This window comes from Trypanosoma theileri (genome assembly GCF_002087225.1).
Source record: "Trypanosoma theileri isolate Edinburgh chromosome Unknown TM35_Tth_37_V1, whole genome shotgun sequence".
Classification (NCBI taxonomy): Eukaryota; Euglenozoa; class Kinetoplastea; order Trypanosomatida; family Trypanosomatidae; genus Trypanosoma; species Trypanosoma theileri.
The window spans coordinates 170515-180488 of NW_021639879.1; the positions used below are offsets into that span (position 1 = coordinate 170515).

The window sequence follows — 9974 nt, forward strand, 5'->3', positions numbered from 1 at the left end:
AAGTGCATTTATGAGTGAGATAAAATGTATAGGATGAACAAAGTAAAGTGGATCTCCACCTAATTGAGGGGAGAGCGCAGATGTAGAGAAAGATTTTAAAAATATATAAATATTGACATTACTTCACTAAGAAAAACCCTATATATGCACGTATCAATGCACTGCAAGAAATATCTAATTCACACAGATTCATACCCTTTTTTTCCCCCTTTCTCCCACCACTTTTCCTTATTTTTTTTTTTTATTTACTCTAATTAGTCAATTTTGAAACCAGGTGTCTAAATAGTTCCTTAGTGTCATTCGCTGCGCGACGAGGGATGGTGGATCCGAAGAAGACGGCTCACTCAAATCCCCGCAGTGCCCACACCCGTTACACTGTGCTATTAATACTGGGTACTCCTCGTTAAGTGTCTCTGTCACGCCAGCAGGCAACCAGGGATCATCCGAACCTTGTGTTGCCACCACACGTGTAGCTGCAGGATGAGAGCCACCGTGTTTCTTATTGAAGGCAAAGGTATCAGGCAACTGCATCTCTCCGAATGCTGCGCGGCACTGTGAGATAAAGTATGAGGTGGTCACATCACTTAGTCGAAGACTACCCGGGTAACTTATTTGCCAATACGCCAGTTCTGAGCAGCATTGATACACCCATGCGTAGCTGGAATCCCACTGATCGCTGTACTTCGCGTTGGACAAACATTCAGTGCTGTAATAGCAATCACTTGTAAACGAGTCCCCCCAGAGTGACCTTACAAAATCACCATACTGTTTAAAAGGGTTACTCATGTTAACTGGTTGTAACGCCGAGCAAAGGTTATCCTTATACCCATACTGAACAGCCATTGCTGAACCATCAGCAAGCATCCATGCCATATCCGCTTTAGTGAAGTAATCTGGTGTACCAAAATCTTGCATCATACTTTTTCGCCGCACGGGATCATCATAGGCCACTGAAAACTCCTCAAATATTGAGCGAATGGCGACTGCACAAGCGGGTGGTAACACATCCAGTAAATGACCGTCAAATGCATTGTAGTCAAAGATGGCATTTACCACCCCGCTGCTGCTCCATGCGGCGAAGAAGTCATCCGGGAATGCGGTCCGCGCCCACGCACTCAGAGCCCCGGCGTAACTGCCACCCACGATGAGCCATTTCACCTTCTTTCCCAAGACCACCTGCTCTGCGTACTGTTTAAATGCCCGCAGGTCTGCAAGGGCGTTCGCCACGGTCAAGTGCTTCAACATACTGCGGTTTGTGAGTGGGGCCGGCATGCTATCGCCGTAGAAGCGGTGCTCGAGGGAGAAGACAGCGGCCCGCACAGCACGGCTGTACTTCAGCACCGCACCGTTCGGCACTCCAGAGGCCGGCCCCTCGCCATTCACATACAAAATCGCAGGCCCGTTCTGGTCGTCCCACGCGGTGCGGTCCACCCACCAGCGCTGCCGGAACTGACCGGCGGCGGGATCATTATGGTCGATGGCCTGGTCATAGTACTGCGCGCGGAGATCAGAAGTGGTAGTGTATTTATGTTTGTAACCCTCTTTTCGCTCTTGTCGTTGTTGTTCTTCTTCTTCTGGTTGTTGGTGTTGCTTGAGCGCCTCTAGGTAGACGAGACCACCTCTGGCACGTGGAGGAATGATAGAAGGGTGCACCGCTCCCTGCGCTGAAGCACTACACATCAAAAACAGCACTAGGAGCAGCATTCCCAGTGCAGACAATTTAAGGGGAGTACAGAAACGATAGTTCATTGCACTGATAAAGGCAACGGCAAAAAGTCTCGAGAGACAAGAAAAAAAAACAGTATGAATCCAATACGAGAAAAACAATACGTTACAGCCAAGTTCGGCTCCTTCTTCCGACCAATAAAAGTAAAAAAGACTGTTGTACAGTCCTATTACACTCCTAACCGCTACTAATATCCCCTATTTTTGCAAGAAGTGTCTCCCCCTGAAATAACAAATATGTGGAATAGCCTAAGCCTTACTTTCAAAAAACACAGCAGAGACAAGAGAAAAACAACATACATACATAACAAATAAAAAACCACCGAAAGAAATGTTTGACCCCAAAAACAGAGACATTTTTAGAAGCAGAGAGGAAAGTAATAGATAGATAGAGTAATAATCACGAATATAGAAGCAAGAACAATGAAAAGACAAGAAAAAAATCACTCTTTTTTTTTATGAAACAAAAAAAAAAACGTGACACTCAGCGTCGCTTACTTCTTGTATCATCAGGATCTACTAATCCGAGTACAAAATCGCCGATTAATGGCATCAGGCCCCCGGTAACCTCTGTACCTTCGCTGCAAGAACCTTGTGCACCGAGGCGTCGCTCCAGCTCACGTTCCTCTTGTTCCAGAGTTTCACTTAGCTCCTGCATCTCTGCCAGTTCACGATTGATGCTTTCGAACGCCGCTACTTCCCGCTCTAATTCCTCAGCTTGACGCTTGCGTAGAAGTTCGAGTTGCTGCTGCAACTCCGCCACTGTCGACATCCCTCACAACTATAGGAAAAAAAGAAAAAAAAATATGGAAGCCAAAAATAAATAAACAAATAAATATACAGAATACAAATTTCACTTCAATCTGTTTTAGCATATAGGTGGGTGAAAGAGAAAACAAAAAAAAAGAGCCACACAACCGACCCCAGCTCCATGCAGTCAATCCCTGCGTATTCTCACTAATATATATATCGACCTCGCATACATGATCTCGCAGTGTTTACTTGCGCAAAAATGCATAGAGTTCCGCATCCAGCGCCCAGAACGACCGCTTTTATGGGCCATTACGGGAGGAATGGGGGACGAAGGATAAAAAAGAACCAGATCCTGGTGATGGGAGAGAAACACATCTCACGTCGCTTTGGTGGTGCAGCTCACAACTGAAAGGTATGCTCAAAGTACACCGCGTAGCAGACGTTTCCGATACTGTTAAAATGAATTCGGCATACAGTAGAAGAGAGGAAAATAGAGGAAACAAAATGATGATCACAGGAAATGGTGTTTAAAGGTACCAGAGTATTTCTGCTGCTGTTGTGGCATCTCGGGGCAATGCACTAGGCATCCCTGGGCATATGTAGGCCCATCGGCGCCGGAAAGTTGACCCTCGCAAGTGTGTGTGTGTGTGTTCCTACTGCTGGTGCTGTCGATAGCACCTCAAGGCAATGCAAACTGTGGTCGCATAATAGAATAAATATCATCTCTGCTAAGCAGCAAAAAAAAAAAATAATAATAATAATAATAATAATAATAATAAAAGGTGTAAGAGAAAAGAAAAAGTAAAACATTGAAGTACAATAAGGACGTGCGTTCATCACCCTGAGAATGATGCTCGGCAACGATGAGAGGTATAGGAGAAATATATATACTGATTAGAATAGAAACAACACTTTTCCTTTGCATAACTACTACCCACTGGTATATCAAAACAAAAACATTCCCGCAGGAAGTCCATGACCTTATTGGACATTAACTCTCAAATCAGCAAAAAAAAGAAAAAAATGAAGTTGAGTTTAATCAGCAAAAGCACACTGCCTGTAATGATACTTATTCTATCCAAGTCCTTCTATCCACTATTTTCGTAAACTCTCCAACAAGAATCACAGTACATACCGGGATCATGGACTCGATCAGTTGTAGGCCATACGCGCACATCCTTTCTATTGCATTCGCTGCAGACACCATCCGAGTAATGCGATGCACGTTGTACTCTTGTGGAATGTCTAGCCTTCTTCACATCAGTTGGCTTGCTGCGAACAACGGGTTGTAGTGGCGCTTTTTTCTTGTCGATAGCCAACAATTCGTGTTTGCTGTGGGCATCGAGAAGCTCAAGAATCAGTGCATCATCCCGTAATACTGTTGGTATTTGTCTCTGCAGTGCCATATACACATTCTCATTTGTTTTAGAGCTGTCTGAAAAAACCTGCAGAATAGCATCCGCATGCCGCTCAAAAGTTTCCTTCTCTTCCAGAGTGTAGAAGGCTCGGTCATAAGCAAAGAAATATGCACCCCGCACTGCTCCAGGGACATCATCAGCAGGAATGCCAAGACGTCCTGCCAAACGCATTTTCTCTTCAGTTTCGAGAAAGCATGCGTGTAGCGATAGCAAAATTCTTTCTTTATCATCATTATCACTTTTCCCATCATCATGATCATCATCATCACCATCATCATCATGGTTGTCCTCATTTATGTCGTCTTCCTTGTCGTTGCTTTTCTTATCATCATCATTGTCCCTGTCCTCACTCTCCTTTCTGTTGGTATCATCGGCTTGATTCATGATGTCCTCGTCATTGCAAGCCTTCTCCTCGTTGTTGTTATTATTATTCTCCTTAACAGTGTCTTTCATGTCTCTGTGTTTTGCCTTCTTACTCAGGCTCTTGTTTCCGTCATCATCATCATGGTTGTCCTCATTTATGTCGTCTTCCTTGTCGTTGCTTTTCTTATTATCATCATTGTCCCTGTCCTCACTCTCCTTTCTGTTGGTATCATCGGCTTGATTTATGATGTCCTCGTCATTGCAAGCCTTCTCCTCGTTGTTGTTATTATTATTCTCCTTAACAGTGTCTTTCATGTCTCTGTGTTTTGCCTTCTTACTCAGGCTCTTGTTTCCGTCATCATCGTCAGGTTTGGCTTCGTTAACGTCGTCTTCCTTATCGTCGATTTCCTTATTATCATCTTTCTCCCTATCCTTGCTTTCGCTTCCGGTACTTGTCTTCAGTTCACTTGCTGTCTCATTCTCTTCTTGTAGTTTGGATTCCGTCGCATGTGTTGCTTTCATCTCTGTTGCTTCTGTGTCAGTCTGTTCTATCTCTTTCCCACCGCCGCCATTCGTTGTTTCGTCATGCTTTGTCCTGTGCCGATTCCTCCTTCTGACCCTCGTCCTCGGTTTTCTCAGACGCCTCGTCAACGTCCTGGCCTCTGCAACTGCCTCGAGCTCATTGCAGAGCGAGCGCAGTGAACGGGAGACCTCGTAGTAACCAAGCAGCTCCTCCCCATCACTGGGGCCATCGAAACCCCCAGCCGCATTGACACGGGCGGTGAAGAAGTTGTGGGCGTCTGCGAGCGGCATCGTCTCGACGCCTTCGCCGTAGACCGCGCGGTGGACGATCGCGGAGAGGGCTGCCGCGGCGTTGCGACGAACGTCGACGAGAAGTTTTTCCGGCGTCCCGCGGCGGACGTGTTGGAGGGCGCGAGGGAACTGCGCGTGGACAAAGGCGGCCTTCGCCGGCGAGAGATGCCGGCCGAGATTGCGGTCCGCCTCGTACGGGTCCTCCACACACAGACGATACCACACGCGATCCCGCGGCCGCGGCGCCACCACCTCCCACTCAATCGTCCACTTGAGTTCAGAGCGGCACACAGACCCGCCGGGCACACGCAGCGACACCACACGTGCATTCCACGCAAAGTTGCTGTAGTGGTGGAAGAAGCCAATCAATAACTCGCCAAGACGCAACGATGAATACGACGGGTCCTGCAGTGGCAACAGCGGCAGATACGTCACGTTATTCGCTTTCTCCGGTAACAGCGGCACGGAGGCTGGGTCGACAAACTCCACGGCAGCAACATGCAACAGATAGGATACCCACAGAACGTTCACGGCGTAGGAGGTGAGGAATCCCTTTATAGGGTTGTTGATGCCGCACCGTTTGCTCCACTTCTTCAGGAAGGCCGCACCAGCACGGACTTCGGGGCTCTGCATGAGATATAAACGCATGAGCCAGCTGTTACGCAGACCGAATGGTCGGAAACTGACGTCAAAGTCAAGAAAGAACATCTCCGGCAGGCAGCAGTCAGTCCTCCAGCTCCATGTCACATTTTCCAATTCATCCCGCCTTGCTTGTCTAAACGCTGCAACGGCGTCTAGTCCACTCTTGTAGCTGGCCGTTAGTTCACAATTTCCGGATTCCTCAACAATACCATGCATTTTTTGAACCTTGTGAATGAGACGTTTAAGAAAGATGTCATTCCTTTGAGGCTTAAACTCGTACTTAATCTTAAATTTATCGTCATACTGTGGAATATGTAGGGGTGGGCGTTCCTTCTGTACCCGCCTAACAACAGGTACACTTGCCCTGACAACTGGCTCCAATTCTTCAAAGAGAAAACCAACATCGCGCAACTTTCTAGTAGCAGCAAAAACAGCTCTACGTTCATCTTCAAGAATGTTTTTCCCTTCTTCCAGCTGTGCAGGATGTAAAATGACAAAGTCAGCATCACCTACACCATCCCAGGATCCATATGAGACGCAACTCCCGAAGAGAAATGTATGGGTAACAGGATAGATACCTCTCATAATTCTGTCAAGTTGCATGGTGGCACGCAAAACTATATCAAACGCTTCAGGTCCCTTATCAAGATAAACAACACTCTCCTCCACAAACTCAGCAAGTGTTTTGATGTATTCCGTTTGGGTATCTAGTTGAACCAATTCATCTCTTATATCTGAAAGATAGTGATCACATAAATGGAGCAATGCTGCATGATTCTCCTGTAGATGCGCATCTAACTCATCCCTATCTACTGGAACATCACACAAATCACAAGTGAACTTCAAGGCACTAGCCTTTTCCTCTTCCTTCATTTCACCCAGTTCTCCCTCACCCTCATTTGCCACTCTCCCCTCGTTCTCAGATGCTCTTAAAGATTCATCATTACGGTCATGCATCTCATTAATTTCTAGAGGAGCAGTTTGAGGATCCATTATCGTAGTCAAACGCTGTGACGTATCTGTTCACTTTACCCCTTTGCTGTACTGCACAGAATACAAAGTACTTTGTAAATATATGGGATTCTTGCTAAAACGTTTATTTTAAATGTATGTGGCAATAGACACCAGAATGAGAACGTCCCAATACGAATCATAGGGTCCCAAGAGTCAAGAAAAGAAAAACATGACAAAGGAAAGAAAGTAAAACCAAATAAAGAACCACAGTCATAGCTGTCAACTGCAGAAGAAAAAAAATCCCATGTCTTTATACGCAAAAAAAAAAAAGAATACATGCAAAAAGAAGGAAAAAAAAAAGAATAGTTAAAAGAATAATAATAATAATAATAATAATAATAATAATAATAATAATAATAATAATAATAATAATAAAACAGTCGTTTTTCTTTCCTTCTTTTGCTTTGCTGTATCTAGCACGGGAGAACCATCACTGCACAAGGTAACCCAAACTCACTGTTACTGAGCATGTGCTCCTTAGGCATAGACGAAATGCTCTCATCTCCTCAAGCAGTATTCACACCTCCACTGGCAGGAAATCGTTTCACAGGGCTCACAGTGGCGCTCTTGTTGCCGAACCCAATGTTTCTATTGTTCATATCCATTCCTGCTAGTCCAATGCATGGAAAGAGGGTTTTACCTTTCAGACCCAGAGAACTGTCGAATAGAATACCCTGGTATTCGTCATTGACGTACAGTTGTACAATTCCTTCATCGGTATTGACAAGAAATCCAAACCGTGCCCCTGAGACAGGGACAAACAAACGCCATAGTTTCTTTTTTTCCTCCCCATTCACTTCTACAGTAGAGGTCTGGCAATTAAACACCCAACAATTGGGATTGGGTGGCAGTTTGTCAGATGGCTCTGAGGGAATATATTTTTTTCCTAGTTCTACATCCTGTAGTTCTACTTCAGTATGGAACGCCTCTTCTGTGCACAGACCTATCTTACAGCCGTCGGTGTTTGTTCGTATCTCATAAAAGAGTTTTCCTCTACCTGGCGATATTGCCAAGTCACCGATCACCGGTCTATAGGGAGCAACACCTCCCCCTTTGTGCAGCACCTGGTTACCCTGCAGAGTATACGTGTTTCCAGCACGCGCCCACTGAAAAGTGACGCTGGTGACACTCTGCTCATCAGTACCCTCTCCCATATCAGTTCAAACAAAAACAAACAAACAAACAAAACTATAAATAAGAGAATGAAAATAAAACGCTGGACCAGAAATCTTCTTTTATATCTTTCTTTTTTTCACTTTGTTTGTATGTATATATGTGTATGTGTATGTGGATACTGATAAAAATAAATTGGGTGTATCACACAGGATTCAGAGGTGCAACATTATATATATATATAATGACGAAAGAGAGAAAAAGAGGGAAAAAAAGAGAAAAAGAGAAAAAAAAAAAAAACCGATGGATTCTTTCTTTAGGTAACTGTTAGAATGAGAACAGAGGGAAGATTCTGTAAAATAAAGTATTTTGTAGACTTGCTTATCCTATTGGCACACTGGCGCTCCTGCAAATTGTACAAGAAACTAAACGGTCGTAAGAGCCAAAATCCGAACAAATACCCCTCCCCACAAATTATTAAAATAAGTGAAGAATAAACATCATAGCATCATCATTTTTTTTTTCTTTTTTATGGCCACTATTAATCATATATAATAACCTATTAAATAATATGCAAAGGAATAGAGAAGAGAAAAAAAAGGGGGAAAAAAGAAGAACTAGAAATACCATCACACCTCGTACACAATAATGGCTACAAATCCCAATAACAATGACACTCATATTTTCGTAATATCCTTCAAAAATAAAAATATAAAAGAAAAATAAAAGTGAACCTGAGAGAGAAATCATGGCATTGTCGGCGATAACAAGACAGCAACGACCAAAAACATACCCCACGAAATCGGCCTCGCGCTTACTTCTTCTTCGTCTGCATCTTGCCCTTCGCCTTACCGCGGATCTTCTTGTTACGGTTGCGGCGTTCCTTCACGGACTTGCGGGCCGGGAGCTTCTTCTTGCCCATACCAAGACGGGCCTTGCGGTAGTTGGGCTCAATGCGCTTCAGGGCGGCGAGGTCGTCGTAAATGAGACCAAAGCCAGTTGTCTTACCGCCACCGAACTTCGTCTTGAAGCCGAAGACGGAGATCTGGTTCTCGTCCGAGACCTTGTAGAGCGACGCGAGGCGGCTGCGGATGAGCTTCGCCGGGACAGTCCCGCACCAGCCGGGGTGGTTCACCTCCACGATGAACTGCTTGCGGTTAAGCAGCTTGTTCACCTTGAATTGCGAGGTGCGGACCGTCACCTCCGCCTTCTTCTTCTGGAAGACCATGGTATCCCTTTGGAGGAAAGAAATATGAAAAAAAGAAAAAGAAATATAAAAAAAAAAGAATTGTAGTAATATTTGCAGTAGTATAGACTCAAGATGGAGCTAAGATACCTGTAAAACTAGATCCCTCCCGATCACCTTCAATCTATTACCACTGGCATGCTGCATTGCCAACTGCAAAAACATACACACACAGAGACAAAATAAAAATTTAAAAAAAAACACTCAGTTCAAGGAAGAAAACATGTCTTTCATTGCTATTTTTCTTTTTACTTCTTCTTCGTCTGCATCTTGCCCTTCGCCTTACCGCGGATCTTCTTGTTACGGTTGCGGCGTTCCTTCACGGACTTGCGGGCCGGGAGCTTCTTCTTGCCCATACCAAGACGGGCCTTGCGGTAGTTGGGCTCAATGCGCTTCAGGGCGGCGAGGTCGTCGTAAATGAGACCAAAGCCAGTTGTCTTACCGCCACCGAACTTCGTCTTGAAGCCGAAGACGGAGATCTGGTTCTCGTCCGAGACCTTGTAGAGCGACGCGAGGCGGCTGCGGATGAGCTTCGCCGGGACAGTCCCGCACCAGCCGGGGTGGTTCACCTCTACGATGAACTGCTTGCGGTTAAGCAGCTTGTTCACCTTGAATTGCGAGGTGCGGACCGTCACCTCCGCCTTCTTCTTCTGGAAGACCATGTTACTTTTTTCTTGAACTGTAGTAATTAGGTGAAAAGAGAGGAAAGGGAAAAGAATGAAAAAAAAAAAAAATTTAAGAAAAGTGTAACCATGCAAATAGAAAAAAACAAGGTACACCGTTAAAATAAATAAACAAGAGGAAAGAAGAAAAACAAAAGCGTCACAGTTTGTTTCGCTCACTGTGGTTGTGTATCTGTCCTTCTGGACATCCACAATCATCAATCT

General features: G+C 44.9%; 5 protein-coding genes across 5 annotated transcripts; all 5 read right to left on the reverse strand.

Annotated features, from left to right (window-relative positions):
- Nucleotides 1–258: 258 nt before the first annotated feature.
- On the reverse strand, nucleotides 259–1749 carry TM35_000371630 (serine carboxypeptidase S28; the record flags this gene model as incomplete). Its single annotated transcript, XM_029029463.1, has 1 exon — nucleotides 259–1749. The coding sequence occupies one exon, from the start codon at nucleotides 1747–1749 to the stop codon at nucleotides 259–261; it is 1491 nt and encodes a 496-aa protein (XP_028879256.1).
- A 1817-nt stretch (nucleotides 1750–3566) lies between these two features.
- TM35_000371640 (putative terminal uridylyltransferase 3) lies at nucleotides 3567–6707 on the reverse strand (the record flags this gene model as incomplete). Its single annotated transcript, XM_029029464.1, has 1 exon — nucleotides 3567–6707. The coding sequence occupies one exon, from the start codon at nucleotides 6705–6707 to the stop codon at nucleotides 3567–3569; it is 3141 nt and encodes a 1046-aa protein (XP_028879257.1).
- A 527-nt stretch (nucleotides 6708–7234) lies between these two features.
- Nucleotides 7235–7882, reverse strand: TM35_000371650 (uncharacterized protein; the record flags this gene model as incomplete). The annotated part of the gene is made up of 1 exon (XM_029029465.1): nucleotides 7235–7882. One exon carries the CDS (start codon nucleotides 7880–7882, stop codon nucleotides 7235–7237), a length of 648 nt encoding a protein of 215 aa, XP_028879258.1.
- Nucleotides 7883–8655: 773 nt separating this feature from the next.
- Nucleotides 8656–9069, reverse strand: TM35_000371660 (40S ribosomal protein S24e; the record flags this gene model as incomplete). The annotated part of the gene is made up of 1 exon (XM_029029466.1): nucleotides 8656–9069. The coding sequence occupies one exon, from the start codon at nucleotides 9067–9069 to the stop codon at nucleotides 8656–8658; it is 414 nt and encodes a 137-aa protein (XP_028879259.1).
- Nucleotides 9070–9335: 266 nt separating this feature from the next.
- TM35_000371670 (40S ribosomal protein S24e) lies at nucleotides 9336–9749 on the reverse strand (the record flags this gene model as incomplete). Its single annotated transcript, XM_029029467.1, has 1 exon — nucleotides 9336–9749. The coding sequence occupies one exon, from the start codon at nucleotides 9747–9749 to the stop codon at nucleotides 9336–9338; it is 414 nt and encodes a 137-aa protein (XP_028879260.1).
- Between the last annotated feature and the right edge of the window lie 225 nt (nucleotides 9750–9974).